Here is a 16,825-nt window from a genome sequence, read left to right on the forward strand (position 1 = left end):
GCATATATTTGAGTGCTAATCAATAAACAGGGCTAAAACATTACTGGAATCAATTTAGGAAAGGTAACAAATTGGTCCTGATTTTGCTGAAGTTGTCAGCACCCTCTAGTGGAAAGAAGACTTTGAAAAACCACTTCCTTATTGAAATAGGCTTACCTCAAATATGTTTGCACAGATGCATTATCAGTCATCAAAACTTGGCAGTTACAGAAACTAAAATTTTGAGACAGTAATAAACAATGTAGTATTTCATTTTAATGTATTAAATAATTATAAATCCTTTAATATAGTTTGTTGTCTCATTCAGAAAAGCAATACAAAACAAAACAAGAGCCAAAAAAAAAACCACAAAAAAACCCTGAAAGCAGAACTGGGACCACAGAATAGGAACTACCCCTACCTACAATATCTCTGCTTTTCCTAGTAAAAATGAATTAAATGAGCATTTCTGTATTTAAATTTTCTTAATGAAATTTCAGATTTTTCTGTTCTCACTAAATTAATATTATGCAAATAATTGAGGAATAATATATTGAACATATGCCAAACTACCAATTGGTGCAGGGCATCAAATGGTCAGCATAAGGGTGACCTCATGCCTTTCTCTCGCTCTAATCTAAAACCAATAAGCAAACTGAAACCCGCTTCAATATTTCACATTAAGTTGGATGAGCATCTCTTCAGTAACAACAATTGTATCATAAATCTCAGTCCAAACTCTGAAATTTTAAAATTAGTAAGATCATATTATTGTGTTTATTAAAAGTTTAATACTATAAATTAAGTGAATGTCTTACTTTCTAACTTTTCACTTTGGTTGATTTAATGGTACTGCAATTTTATTGATATAATAGCCCAATTCATTTAATAATTAATTTATGATGACCTTAAATTATATATAGTTTATGGGCAAAGGCCTTTGTGAAATTTCTTTTCCTTGGAATGTTTCTCATTTAACTGGCATCAAAATCTGTAGGACAATTGTTCCAGCTACTCACTTTTTCACAAGAGACAGTTCCCCTTCACATAGAGATTTTTAAAAAATAAAAACTAGATGTTTCTGAGTATGAATATATATGATAGAAAAATATTAAATTGTAAATATTTAAATTTCTTCACTCCAACTGCTGAGGAGTAAGGAGTCTCTATGTTGCTTGGCAATGAGCATTGTGTTTTTCGTAGGGGGAATCCTGGACGTGAAGAATTGGAGAGGCCAAAATTTTCTCCATGAGAAAAAAAAGATGAAAAAATACAAAGAAAAAATCCTAGAGAGGGGATGATGCAGTATGTGTGGACAGAAAAGCAAGGACAATGTAGAGGAGAGGACTGCAGTGTTCTCAAACTTTAATGTACATCAAGTTCACCTGGGAATTTAAGAGAATCATAAATTGATTATTAAATTAATATTAAAACACAGATTGCCTGGCTCCACTCCCCAGAGCTTCTGTTTAAGTAATTCTAAGACAGGGCTTAATAATTTGCACTTCTAACAGGTTCCCAGGTGATGCTATGCTGCTGGCCCAGAGACCACACTTTAAGAACCAGTATTATAAGGAATATTTAGGAAGTTTTGCTTTGGGTTGTGTGGTATAACTTTCCAGAAGATGACTCAACCCTGTTTGTCTGAGACTAGAGGATTTCCCATAACTTGCAAAGCTAAAACTAGGAAGTCTCCAGCAAGCCAGGAAGATTGGTCACCTTACAACTTATCTCCAAGATATTTTCAGTAAAGAGCTAAAATATTGGCTAAAGCTTTAGTATCAAAATTTTGTGTGTGTTTTCTTTTTAATTAATTGATGAATTAATTGATGAATTTTAAACATTTTTTTAAATTGGAATGTTGAGATTAACCTCAAGGATACTTGCATTTTGGAAGTTATCGTCTATGATTTTGGCCCAAGGTACAGCTATAGCTAGAACAAATTGGCACCAAAAAGTGAGTAAACCATCACTGTGACTATCAAGTGGTCAGTATTTTAGTTCAGTAGAAAGTGGAAAAGTACTATCCTTCTCAATAAGAAGAAGGATAGTACTTGGAATATCACTTCAAAGTGATAGTACTTACACAAATTTCTCAGTTATCAGAATTACAACATTTGGGGAAACTCACTGTTAGGGAATTTTTATGGCAGTAATAAATGCAAAATCTTAATAGCTTAAACCAATAAAGATTTATTTCTTGTACACACTACCTATCCTTAGAACTCCAAAAGAAATTGCCCATTTTGCCATAACTTGTTATATGTTGTTCAAGACAAAGACAAAATAAAAAGTTTAATTGAGGATCTATGATGATAGGACCACACATTCTAATGATGACTCTTTTTCACAAAATAAAGACTTATGGAAAATGGAGAACATAAGGTGAATATTAATGGTGATCAGTTTTAAAATGTAGATCTACTAAAACATAACTTACTTCATTAAAATCCCTAGAAATGGCTATGTTAATGTGAGGTCTTGATTTAGTGGCAGACCTTGGAAAAGCATTAATAGGTTATGAGAGGGCTTCCCTGGTGACGCAGTGGTTGAGAATCTGCCTGCCAATGCAGGGGACACGGGTTCGAGCCCTGGTCTGGGAAGATCCCACATGCCGTGGAGCAACTAAGTCCGTGAGCCACAACTACTGAGCCTGTGAGTCTGGAGCCTGTGCCCCGCAACAAGAGAGGCCAGGACAGTGAAAGGTCCGTGCACCGCGATGAAGAGTGGCCCCCACTTGCCGCAACTAGAGAAAGCCCTCACACAGAAATGAAGACCCAACACAGCCAAAAATAAATAAATAAATAAATAAATTTATTAAAAAAAAAAATAGGTTATGAGAGATGTCATAATCCCAAAGTAGACAAGTGACAACAACGTCATCAATTTGCAGACAGTAAAAGTAATTCACCAACAAACTAGTGGAGTATTCTATGAAGACTTCTATTGGGCCTTTAGTGTTTCTTAGCATTCTTAAGTAATATGTTTTTCACTGATGATTATTATGTGAAAATTACTATTTAGTGGTGTGAGATAGTACCCTGGAATCTAGTTTTTCACAAAGTTCCTTAGCAGATTTTGATGCAATTAGTCTTCACCATGGAAATTTTTTAAAAAATGAAACCTGTATTTTTGACTTGGTGAATGGAAACACAAAGGAATAGAATGTAAATAAAAGGTTATTGGTAATAATGAAACATTCAGTTCAGTTTAAATTGAAGATTATTTTAAGCCATAAGTCTATGATATTATTCTATTACTTTTGATCTGATGTTCTAATTTCATGGCTCTGCCACTAACTTCCTACATGATTTCAGGTAAACCACTTATTTTAACTTCAGCTTCTGTAAAATGAAGGCAAGTAAATTATTAATGAAACTAACACTTCTAAACCCCTTATTTCCTTAAAACTTTCCAATTATCTTAAAGGGATGTATGAGATATGTATAGGGATCAGATATTTAATGTAAGATCTTGGTGGCAATCATTACAGAGAGAAACGCATGGCATGAATGGCTGGCCTTGTTCTACTACCTTCAAAAACTGTCCACTATTTCGAGGGAAGGTCAGTAGTCTTTCAGGTATTGACAGGGGACCAGGACACACTAGTCCAAAATGTGGCACTTTGGCATATTGAATATTTCAAGTGTAAGGAATTTGAGAAATAGATGTGCAGGAAGGACTATCTGACCTTCCAATGAAGCAGATCATAAAACCTAGGAAGGACATTCTTACCTTCCCCTGAAGTAGGTCATAAAACCCTCACATGAGAGGTGACCTTCCTATACCCAGAAGAAAGAAGCATCGTTATTTCTGAAGACGAAGGTGAAACTGCAGAAATGCACCTCGGGGGACTCTGAGGAACTCCAGTTCTTTATGTCTCAGCACAGAAAGAATTCAGCAAGAGGTAAAGTGATAAATAAGAAGTGATTTATTAGAATAGGACACTTGTGAGGCTTACAAGTGGGCAGGGGAGAGGGTGCCACGACCCAAGAACGTAGTGAACTAGTTTTGTAATCAAAGGAAAAGTGAGGCGGGGGAAAAGACCACCTCCTTTCTCATTCTTGAGTAGGTGTCACGCTTCCATCATCAGTTCCTTCTCCACGTCAGATGGGGGAGTTTTCTTGTCCCTACATGGTCAAGCCAGGACTGTCCTGGCACAATGGAAATGAACAAAAAGGCAGTAACATACACTAAAAATGGTAAATCATCTCAGGTTTCAGTATAACGTCACCCTTTCCTTATATTTTTGTTTTTAGTTTGCCCGGAGGAGCATGTACTAGGAATCATTAACTTATTGAACTCACTGGGCAGAATATAAGTCTAATGCCACCGTTGTTTTATTATTTGGGGGGCATGTGTCATATTTCTGTTGCATGGTTTTGTTGCTAAGCAAACCTGCTTTCTCGAGTGATCATTAACTTACAGGGGTATCAAATACTTTTTTCTCTACTTATGATCCCCTAGTGGGATTAACTATTTAATCACCCACTTTGTCCCTTTACTCTGTCCCTATCAAAGGGACACAGAGGAATCTGAATGAGCTGGCATTGCTGTTTCCTTCAGTTTAATACACTTACCTCATATTCTTTGCCCTATCATATCCTTCCATGATTTTCTGCTCTCCATCAAGTCTAGCACAAAAATGTTCAGGTTTAAACCATTCTTTGAGATCTTCACTTCCTTATGAAGGCTCCCATATCACATAAAACTTATATTAAATAAATTTGTATGCTTTTTTCTTCTCAATCTGTCTTTTGTTACAGATGTCCCAGTTGAGAACTTAGAAAAGTGTAAGCAGCTTTTGGCAGCAAGGAGCTCTCTGCAGGAGGCCCCTTTTGTCTTGACACTAACTATAAAGCAGGCACCCCCATGTTTTACTCATCTCTGGCTCTAGCACACCTTTAAAGTCTTTTGATCACACAGTACCTTGCTAAGATTTTGGTTCTTTCCGTAGATCAAAGAAGTGGAAATGAAGAATAAGTAATTAACAGATGACCAGCTCTCTTCCCTAGCTTCCCTTTTAGTAAACTCATGAACAAACTGTGTGAACAAGATAGCATTTAAAGAAAAATCACAAGAAGTCGACAAGCCTGCACCTTAACCTGCACACAGTGGGGGATGGCGATGACTCTGACCCCCTATCTCAATGATAAAAGAGATTACTTCCTTTTTTCCCTCTAAAAACTTTAATGGCCAAGCAGAATCTTTGGAGATTCTTTTGGGGGGACACTGAGGCCACCATTTCCCCAGACTGCCACCATTCTGATTAAAAACAGCTTTCCTTTCTAGCAGCATTTCTTTCTCTCTCAATTATTGACTTGGGGGCTGCAAGCAGCCGGACCTGAGTTCAGTAACAACAGTACAGGAAAAAGATATCTTTCTGCCCCTACAGTATGTATATCATAATTGAGAAAGTCATGGGTTCTGGAGTCAGTTACTTGTAGATCATATCAACCTCTTGAAGCCTAGATCATCTGAACATGATTTCAAATAGATTAAGTACAGCATGGACTAAATAATAAAATGGGAGAGAATAGGGAAAACAAAACTATGTATCACAGTAGGATCCTGACATGATTTTATTCCAGTGGTTTTTACATGTTCTTATCCCACCACATATTCACTTCATACCCCTCTTATTAATAAGGAAATTGCAGAGACTGAATAGAGAGGCAGTCAGTTTAATTTGAGAAAGTTGCTTAAATTGGAGAGTGTGAATTAGCTTTGACCCAGAGAAAGAGTTGAACTGAAAACCCTGAGGTTTGCAACTCTAAAAATATCCTGACTCATTTTTTATTTATTCCCACCAAAGACAACAGCGATTGAGGTTATCCAAGAGATCATTTTTCTACAAAACATTGCCTGCTAGCACAAGGTAAAATTACAAAACATAATTTATCTCCAGCATTCTTCAAATACTTTCTCTCACCTCCAGCCTCCAACCCCCAATACTGGAATTGTGTGAAGTCAACGCAAACTATAAAAGTCTTCGAATTTAAATGTCTAATATGTGAAAGCCATTCTGGGGACTACAAATATAAATGATACATAGTGCCACCCATTAAGATGCTCGTGCTTATTATTTAGTAGGAAAAACAGAACGCTGCAATAGAGACGTTAAGAACAATCAAACTTACAGGCACAGAGACGCCTTCCTTAACTAAAACACCCCAATTTCTAAAGTACTGCTTTCCCCAACTCCCGTAGAGTACTGTGATCTGCCTATTCGAATGCACTATGAGTGATGATGTAAATAAATCCTCGTTCAGAGTACCGACATTTTGAAAGAGCTCTTTTAATCTAAAAATGACTTAGTGAAGTTCATTCAGCAGTAAAGGGTCTCTCTGGACCTTCAAGTTTTAATCTGAAACTTCCGCAACCAACGCTCCCCCTCCCACCCTCCAAAGTTGATGAAATCAAATGCCTTGGAACTGACTGTTTAGTAATTCAGATCACTTGAGAGAAAAAAATAACCTGGGCGGGGGAATGTGTAAATTTTTAGAGCTTGGGGATTGCAAACGTGGGAAAATGCTGCCACCTTCTGGTAAGAAATGGGAACAGCAGGAAAAAAGCCAACAAAGACCTTCAGGATAAGCAGCTGCTTTCATTTCAAAGCAACAAGCTGCGGAACTCCAGCGCCCTCAGATCCCCCGAGGTCTGCCCCTTCCGGCTGCTCTGACCACTCAGTGCGCCCTGCGCAACGTGATTGACAGGGCAACGGTCCGGTGCGTTACCTAAACTCCTCTCTCGGAAAACAGTGACCCGACCCTTCCGGAAGTTCAGGGTCCGCTCTTCCCAGCATCCTTTGCCTTCCGGCTATGCTCAGTTCCCTCCGGCCAGTCCCTTCTTGCGCGCCCATTTCGAGCCCGAATGTCAAGCTCGACTTTGGGGACTTGAGAATCCCGCACATATTTTCCAGGACTAGATTCTTGGCAATGCGGGCAGGAATGGCGCAGCTGGAGGGTTACTATTTCTCGGCAGCCCTGAGCTGTACCTTTTTAGTGTCCTGCTTCCTTTTCTCTGCTTTCAGCCGGGCGCTGCGAGAGCCCTACATGGACGAGATCTTCCACCTGCCGCAGGCACAGCGCTACTGTGAGGGCCATTTCTCCCTCTCGCAGGTGGGGTCCCCAACCTGTCTGCACCCTCGAACAGGCTAGAAAGGGAAGAGCTGGCCCCAGTTCTAATTTCTCCTACCTTTATCCTTAGCTCCCTCCACTCCAAACAGGAAAGGAACTGGGTAATCTTTCGTTCCTGTCTCTGAGATCTGTAAAATATTTGCTAAATGAATGAATAAAGAGCAGATCTGTCTCCTAGCAAGAAAAGCTCTGGGAGATTAACTAATGGGGAACTGAGTTACTGCCCCTCTTTTTGGCTAATGATGAAAGCTATCCTAGTTTTTCTTTGCCAATCCCGGGATTAGAGGCATTGGACTGCTCCTAGGAAATGTTAGAAAATTTCACTTTAGCTCACCTGTCAAGCATCTCACTGTGTATTTTGGGAGTCGGATAGGAGGGGGAGGGGGGAATCTTCAGCTACTAAGAAGTGACAAGTTACATTAACCCCATCCTTGGTGTTTTTAGCAACCTTTGTTAACTGGATAAACTGGCAACCAGTGAAGTGCCAGCATGTTTGAGTATATATTTGGCTACATAGATGTGTAGATATGGATACAAAAACAGACACATTATCCTTCTCTTCTGGTGAAGTCATTGTAGAGTAGTGGTTAGAAATATAAAGTCTATAGTTAGAGAAAGACCTGATTTTAAATCTTGGCACTGTTATCTACTAGTCATGCCGCTTGGAAATTTTCTGAGTTTCAGGTTACTCATCTGAAAATGACAGTAAAATAGTATCTACTGTAGGGCTTGTTGCAGGATTATATACAGAGGATTTAGCACAATTCATGGCTCTCTACATTGTAGTTGTCATTATGGATCCTGTGCTTTAATCTCTTTAAACATTTTTTTCTCCAAATCTATCAGAGTTCCAGCGGATGATTCCAGGCTTTTTAAAACTGGAGCATTTGCAATTCAATCAGCAAATTACAGGCCCTCCAAAGAGTATATCTTGGAAAATAGAAACTGAGTTTAAGTTGTTGTCTACTGGTTGCTTGTACCTTAACAATCACAAAGCAGGTACAGGGACAAAACATAAGATAAACTTTTCTTTAGAGGAGGCATCTGATTTGCTCATTTAACTGTGACTTAGGATAACTTCCCAAAATGCCTGATTATTGGTAAAGATGACATCTCTGTGTCAGTCCTATCAGTATTGCCTCTTGCTTTTGCTTTATTGTTGACCTTTTTTTTTTAAGTGGGACCCCATGATTACTACATTACCTGGCTTATACCTGCTGTCAGTTGGAGTGGTCAAACCTGCCAGTTGGATCTTTGGATGGTCGGAACACGTTGTCTGCTCTATTGGAATGCTCAGATTTGTTAATCTTCTCTTCAGTGTTGGCAACTTCTATTTACTATATTTGCTTCTCCGCAAGGTGCAACCCAGGCACAAGGTTTGTTTTCAAAATAATTTATTATATTTAAGTTTATGTACAGTCAATTCCACAATTATGGTGAATTTGTTTTATGAAATTTGGTGAAAAATGTATTTAACATTTAATATTTGTGTATCTTTTGTAAAGATAAAGCAAGTCCCCTACCCCCATTTTAGAAGATATTTGTGTTTAAATACTTGAATTACTCTTATTTATTTATAAAATCTATAAATTTTCATGAATTAAACCAGTTCAGTAAATATCTCAGTATGCTAAGCACTGAGATTACAGAGGTAAATGACACAATCTTTTTCTTATAAAACTTATATCTTCATTAGGGGAAACAGACATTACCAAGCAATTTTTTATGATTTAAGAATGCAGACCTTGGAGGTGGATTACCTGGGTTTGAATTCTATCCACTTACTAATTGTGTTACTTTGCAGGTTACCCCTTAGTGACTCCTTGTTTTCATCTGTTAAATGAGAAAAATATAGACTCTACCTCACAGGACTGTTCTGAAGAGTAGAAGAGCTTAATAAATGGAAGGTGCTTAGAATATTGCCTGGTATATAGTAAGGAATCAATAAATATTAATTATAATAGTTACTTTTAACTTAAAGGGATGATTTCAATAGTGTAAATTATGAGAGAGCAATAGCTATAAAACGCTATGAGGATACAGAGAAGGAGCAGAGGAGCACTTGTTGCACCCTGACTGGGAGGGAGAGGTGTGGGTGGCATTGGGTAAGGCTTCACAGAGAAGATGGTACCTGAGCTGAATCTTGATGACAGATAGGACTGTAGGATGGGAATGAATCCTGACAGGATTAACAGCATAAGCAAAAGTAGAAAGGCATTGAACAACAAGATGCAGGGAATTGCTATTTGGAATTATAAGGTTATAAAGTACAGGGACGTGAGGCTGCAGAAGACTGTAGAAGAAGGTAGGGGAGAAGTCACGAATATCTTTTTATGTCATGGAAAGCATTTTAAACTTTATCTAATAGGTGATGGACAGCCCTTAATTTTAATCAAGGTAATGGCATGGTCTGGCTTGATGATTTAGATTAACTGGATGATAGAATTCAAGGAGATAAGAATACTTTCAAATTCTGCCTGAGACTATCAGCCCAAAAGAAGATGTTTAAAACTTTAGACTAGGCCCACTATTTTCAGGAAGATCCCTGTAATTTCATCATAAAATAATAAGATCATTGTGTATGGTGGTATAAATGTTATATACATATTTATATTCTCTCTAGTGCACAGTTTTGAAGGGATATCTTTAAAAGAAATTGATGATGATGGCTAAGTGAATGCTTATGGAAGGCACGAAGATAAGCTCACTGAAATGGAACCACCTGCACTGTGTCCCATTTGTCTCCATGTTCCCCATAGAACTGAGGTCATTGTCTTGCACGCAATAACTCCTTAACTATTTGTTGAATGATTCAAAGTATTTTAGGCTTTGACACACACATGTATTGTCTTACTGGTTTCCAAACTGCTAGGTGTAACTAAAAAGTATCAGAAAGTGCCCTTATAAATACATACTGTGTTTTTGCAAAGCCAGAAATAACATTAATGTTGAATAATATTTTTAAAATAAGACTCAGGCAGTTTTTTGTTTTTTAGTTCATTAGCTCAGCAGAAACAGCCTATTTGTTTTATTGTGAACTGTGTTTTCTCTTCTTGTAGGCTGCCTCAAGTATCCAGAGAATCTTGTCAACATTAACATTAGCAGTATTTCCCACACTCTATTTTTTTAACTTCCTTTATTATACAGAAGCAGGATCCATGTTTTTTACTCTTTTTGCCTACTTGATGTGTCTTTATGGAAATCATAAAACTTCAGCCTTGCTTGGATTTTGTGGCTTCATGTTTCGTCAAACAAATATCGTCTGGGCTATCTTCTGTGCAGGAAACGTCATTGCACAAAAGTTTACTGAAGCTTGGAAAACCGAGCTACAAAAGAAGAAAGAAGAGAGGCTTCCCTCTATTAAAGGACCATTTTCAGAATTCAGGAAAATTCTTCAGTTCCTTTTGGCTTATTCCATGTCCTTTAAGAACTTGAGTATGCTTTTCCTTTTGACTTGGCCCTACATCCTTCTAATGTTTCTGTTTTGTGCTTTTGTGGTAGTTAATGGTGGAATTGTTATTGGTGACCGGAGTAGTCATGAAGCCTGCCTACACTTTCCTCAGCTATTCTACTTTTTCTCTTTTACTCTCTTTTTTTCCTTTCCTCACCTACTGTCTCTTAAGAAAATCAGGTCTTTTCTTTGCTTAGTTTGGAAACGGAGAATTCAGTTTTTTGTGATTACTTTAGTCTCCATATTTTTAGTTTGGAAATTTACTTACGCTCATAAATACTTGCTAGCAGATAATAGACATTATACATTCTATGTGTGGAAAAGAGTTTTTCAAAGATTTGAAATTGTGAAATATTTGTTGGTTCCAGTTTATATATTTGCTGGTTGGAGTATCGCTGACTCATTGAAATCAAAGTCGGTATTCTGGAATTTAATGTTTTTCATATGCTTATTCACCGTTATAGTACCTCAGAAACTGCTAGAATTTCGTTACTTCATTTTACCCTATGTTATTTATAGGCTTAACATACCTCTGCCACCTACATCCAGACTTGTTTGTGAGCTGGGTTGCTATGCAGTTGTGAATTTCCTAACTTTTTATATCTTTCTGAATAAGACTTTTCAGTGGCCAAATAGTCAGGACATTCAGAGGTTTATGTGGTAATATCAGAAATATCTTGAACTCTAAAAATAGACTTATTATTTAGACTATTTCCATAATGAAAACTAAGTAGAAATTTTGAAATTTCTTTTAGGCACCATGGTGATCCGCAGATCACATCAGATTTTTTGTGCTTTAAATATCAGAAATATGTATTTTAAATATATATATATGTGAAATATGTATATATATATATATATATATATGACCCAAGGAAGTTAAATGATAAAGAAGTGAGAAAAGTTTAAGACTTGCTCCATAAGCCTGAATAATGATGGGAAAGTAAAATTATTCATAGCTATCTCATGATATTTCTTTGATACTGTTGGCCACTCAGAAAGCTTGGAAACTTTTTTGTATACAAGTTTATTTATTAATTCTCTTCAGAAAAAGTAGCAAAGTCTTTGAAAAATATTTACAAATGATTAGGTAATATTATTGATTGAAAATTTAACATTTTAGTAAATATAATTTCAATCATAGGGTAAAATAGACTCACATAGATAGCAAATGTTATAAAATAGAGGCTCTTCTGTGTTTATCTAGGAATCAAGTTGTTGATTTTTGTTAAAAATCTAGAAATGATGAAGTCCTTTCACTGTTCCTAATATGAAATAGATCATGGGCAAAGATAAATTGTGTTGATGATAATACCTTTTAGAAGGGATTTTCTTTCTGAAATACGCTACTCTATCAGTTTCCTTTGGCTGCCATAACAAATTACCACAAATTTGGTGGCTTAAAAAAAATTTCAGAATTCTGGGGGCTAGAAGCCTAAAATTAAGATGTCATCAATGTTAGTTGCTTTTGGAGGCTGTAAAAGAGAATCCATTCCATGCTTCTCTCCTACCTTCTGCAGTCCGTGGTGTTCGTTGGTTTATAGATGTATCACTCCAGTATCTGCCTTTGTCTTCACATGGCCTTCCTCTCATCCTCTTTCTCTTACAAGGACAAGGTCTTTGGATTTAGGGCCCATCCTAATCCAGGATAATTGCGTATCCAGATCTTTAACTTAATTATGTCTACAAAGACTCTTTTTCCATATAAGGTCATATTTACAGGTTCCAAGTTGACCTATCCTTTTGTGGGGCACTTTTCAACCCACCAAAGTTACCAAAGGAGATTTTACAATAAATTTCATAAAATTTGTAGGAAATAATTTTTTGCTGAGATAGTTTAAATAAAATTGCATATTTTCAGATAGGTTAAAAACAAGTGATTTGCAGGGTCACATAATTATAAAACTAAAAGTAACTGGTATTTGATTCCATTATCCAAAAAACATTAGAATTTAAAGGAAGTTTAGAAATTATTTGATCTAGTCTTATTTTGTAGATTAGGGAACAAATGCTTGGGTAGGATTTGGGGGGATTAATTTTGGATTCTGTGTCTGCTATTTGGAGTACATTCATTGGGTTGTCATTACCTTACAGAGAAGTATTATTTGGATATGCTAACGTTGACATGTAAACTTAGAACTGTGACTAGAATTCATTCTTTAATCCAGTTTTACATTTGTAAACTTTTCAGTAACTGTATGAACTGTCTTAAGTGTTGGATTATGCTTTCTCTGGGTTTTAAATAATGAGTGGATTTGGAAGGTACTGTTCATTTGCAAATATAAAATTATGCACAGGTAAAAATACAAGTGTAGTCTTGAGTAATAAATGCAAAGTCTTTGGTTGTACACACTCTTTGGAGCCAAGCTGTACTCTGTTTAGTGCTTAGGAAGCAGATTGACTCTTTAGTTATAACAGTGACTGTAGGACAAATGTTTTTACTGAAACTTTTTTTAAATTAGACAAGAAAGCACACTCAAATAATTATTTTATAATGGAGATATGAAGTCAAAATTCTCCCCAAAATGTGCAATTTAGGAAAAACAAACTTCTTATCTGATACCATTGGTGCAAGGCTTTTGTTTTTTAGGCATATTTCTGAGACAAAAAAAAAAAAACTTTTTCTCTCTAGTCTGGCAAGAAGGAGGAAACTATTCTACTCCATGGATTAAAGGAACCATTGTTCTAATTCATTTTTAAGTGTTGAGTCCCTGCCCTTTTAAGAGATCTTTTGGAATGCTGTGAATTAAAAGATGCTCTACAGAGCTGCTTTTAGAAACATCCTGAAGTTATATGTGTTTTGAATATTTTTCAAGAGTTACCAAATAGATACGTTTGACATTATTTTTTTTTTAAATTAGACTTAACTGAATTTCTTGATTAGAAGGTAATTCTTAAAACAAAAAAAAAAACAAGTATTGATAAGCTAGAGACCCTGTGGGGCCTTGCAGTTATTGTTATTGAAGTCTGTAAATGGGGTTATTTTAAAGAATATCACAAAAAGATTTGGTCCATAAGTTTTTTAGGCCCAGTAATACATCTTTTTGAACTTTTTCTACCTTATATGAAATTCTGTAGATAAAGAGTATTATCTTTATATAGCATTAGGAAGGTTCCAATGTGTTGTGTTTCCTCACATATTATTTATATTTTCTTTTAGTGGATACGTAGAAATCTTTTCTAATGCATCTATGTATGTAAATTATTTGGAAATAATGATACAGTCATTCCTCAGTTTAAGCATAGCATGTCATTTTGGCAAGAGAAATTATGTTAGCTTTCTGGTCTCTTCCTCCTTCTTCTTAAAGTTATTTCAGGAATGTGATTAGCCTGTCACAACGTACCTTAATAAAAATGGCTTAATTCAGTTTATTTCTAATAAATAAATAATGTAGTGTATTTCTAGTTTGAATTCAACCGCCACTGGGCTTGACATTTTTTTTCTTTATAATTGTCTGACGACCAGGAAAGGAGAAGAAAAGAGATACTCAAATTTTATCTGTACCCTCTAAATAGTGGACTATTATTTTAGGCTCACTTTCAAGTAAAATATTTCTATAAAGAAATCAATTCAAGTTCATTAGGTTAGAGAGCATTTATTATTTTAAAAATAATTAGAATTTCATTAAAAAGTAAAACAAGAAAGAAGCATCATGCAAATAATATGAATAAGTTTTTTTAATGGAAATTTAAATATGACTTAGGAACCATGGACTAGAAAAAGCATAGGAGTTCTGTATTTGATTGTGGTTTTGGAATCAATAAGGCAAGTGGTTTAATCTTTGGTCCTCCCTTCAAATGAGAATAGTATTTGTCTTAAGTCAGTGCCGTCTAGCCTTATTTCAAAAAGAATTCAACACCTGCTGTATATCCATAAAGTTCATAAATATGTCATATAATAAATATTGAGTAAATGTATGCTGAATGAAGTTTTTTTAGTATGGAATGAAGTGAACATCCTAGAAGAAGTATGATATATAACCATAAACTACTTTCAGGAAATAAATCACATATTTGATAATGAGACATTCTAACCCTTTTGTGCCTAAGTTTCCTGACCTAGTTTTAAATTTTTTAATTTACTGTAGTGTTTAGTACTTACACACGTATTTACTTGAAAATATGTGCTGTTTTTATAATAGGATGTGATTTCAAAACTATTGCTGTTTATTTAAAATAAGAAAAATAAGTTACTATCGACCATTATAATAGCAGCAGAATTCTTGATCATTATCAAACTTTTAAGGGCAAAGAGATTTCAACCAATTATGAATAGTTCATGTTGTTTTACTTATGCTGCATTTTGCTACTTTAAGGATAACTGTTATTTAGGGTACTTTTTAATGTATTTAAATGTTGATAGCAAGACAGCGTTTCCAATATACTAAAACCTGTATAGCTGAGAACATTATAAAAAATGGATAAATGGAGGATATATTTGTTAACACGTATTCCTAAATCCAACACTAAATTCTTTACTATTTGGAAATTATTTCTAGGATAAGAAATTTTGTCACCGTGAAGTAATCCAAAATATCCTTATATTGTGCTTTTAAAAAAATGAGCATTTGATGAATTTAATGTTAATTTAATTTGAACTCTGCACCATCAGACCAATAGAGATACTGTATTTTTCTGATGAGAAAATATTACACATTGCATTGATTTTTCACTGAAACAAGTCATTTCAGTTGAACCATATATGTGTGTGTATGGCATATGCAAAATGAAGAAGAGGGAGGAAAAGTAATAGTAATAATTGCTATTATTTATTGAGCACCTATAGTGTGCTAGGCATTATACTGGCTGATTTACAAATACTGTCTTATTTGATCTTATTTATATGAGGCAGATGTTGATTTCTGTTTGACTGCTGGAGAAACTAAAAGTCAAGCACATCAGGTAACTTGCATCAGTCAACTACTTAAGAACATAGATTGGTCTGACTTCCGAGCCTGTGAGTTTTTGGCTGCTACTCTGCCTCACCATGAAAGTTTTTCCTTAAGAGAAGTTGAATATGGAGAGAGAGGAGGTAATCTGTCCTTGCTCTGCATTAGCCAGACCATTCATGACATATTAATTTTTATATTGGATGCAGTCATTTTTAGAAATGATAGAACTGTTTAAAGGAGCATGAACAGATGATGAGTGTTTATAGTTCTGTTGAAGAGAGATAGCTAAAAGAATATATAGGATGTTTAAGTTGGAAGAGCAGAGATCCCATAACTTCGTAAGATCTCATAGTTGAGGAATAATTCTTTGGAAGGATTGGACTATTCACACCTGTAAATCAAAGGCCAACAGATTTCAACTCATGAAAAACATACATTTTCTAATTGTTTAGTCTCTGCAGGGGAACGGACCCAGAAAAAAAGTAAGTTTGCCTATACTCTCTGGAGCCAAGATTCTATTTATCAAGGATGCTTCAGAAGAGATTCAGATAGCAAGTAGGTAGAATAAAATGGCTTTTAAAGATACCTTACAACACTGTGATTTGAAATTCCTAAGTTTTTTATGGCTAATATTTTCTGCATTAATTGCTAAGTCATGGTGAAGTATATCTGGTGGCTTGTACGGTGACTTTGACGTTTTAAATTTCTGGAAAAAAACTACTTTTAACTCTGTTCCCTTGTTTTAGAAACAAATTCGAGATACAGACTTAGTAAGAGGTATTTTAGCTATAGTGCTGGACAGTACTGCTATTAAAATAATTTATTTTCTATTTTGTAATCCCCGTTACATTCGTGAAGAGAATGTGCTTTTATTTGAAAAGGCTTTTCGCCTTGCAAATAAGTAGGGCAAGCACCATCTGTAAGATTTTTTAATGCAGTATCCACTAGGTGGTGATACTGTGCTACATTTCCAGGTGTTTTTGTACTTAAACTTATTGTCTGAGTTAACTTTTCTCTATAGTTTTAAGTTTTGGTCCACAAAGTATTTTATAGCATCCATGTCTGTTTATTAAAATATTTTTTAAAATGTTTCCTGAATTGTATGGAGCTAAGGTAAATGTTTAAAAAGACATTTTTGTGTTTTGTACTCATATATTTGCTGATTTAACCTAATATATCTTCCCATATGACATTCTTTTCTTCATATGGCATAGTCAAGATCTTTTCCCATAAGCAGTGAATGATGGTGATGACAAATTTGAAAACTCATATACGTTGTATCAGTCACTGTTTTAAGTGCTTTACCCACATTATCTTATTTATGCCTCATAACAACTCTGTGGATCAGTACTGTTGTTAATATC

General features: G+C 35.4%; 1 protein-coding gene across 1 annotated transcript; it reads left to right on the forward strand.

Annotated features, from left to right (window-relative positions):
* Window positions 1–6,792: 6,792 nt before the first annotated feature.
* Window positions 6,793–13,484, forward strand: LOC118902468 (dol-P-Glc:Glc(2)Man(9)GlcNAc(2)-PP-Dol alpha-1,2-glucosyltransferase). Its single transcript, XM_036866816.1, has 3 exons — window positions 6,793–7,100; window positions 8,297–8,494; window positions 10,178–13,484. The coding sequence occupies exons 1-3, from the start codon at window positions 6,801–6,803 to the stop codon at window positions 11,231–11,233; spliced, it is 1,554 nt and encodes a 517-aa protein (XP_036722711.1). The 5' UTR covers window positions 6,793–6,800; the 3' UTR covers window positions 11,234–13,484.
* Window positions 13,485–16,825: the final 3,341 nt, after the last annotated feature.

The sequence above is a fragment of the Balaenoptera musculus genome, chromosome 10 (assembly GCF_009873245.2).
Source record: "Balaenoptera musculus isolate JJ_BM4_2016_0621 chromosome 10, mBalMus1.pri.v3, whole genome shotgun sequence".
NCBI classification, from domain to species: domain Eukaryota; kingdom Metazoa; phylum Chordata; class Mammalia; order Artiodactyla; family Balaenopteridae; genus Balaenoptera; species Balaenoptera musculus.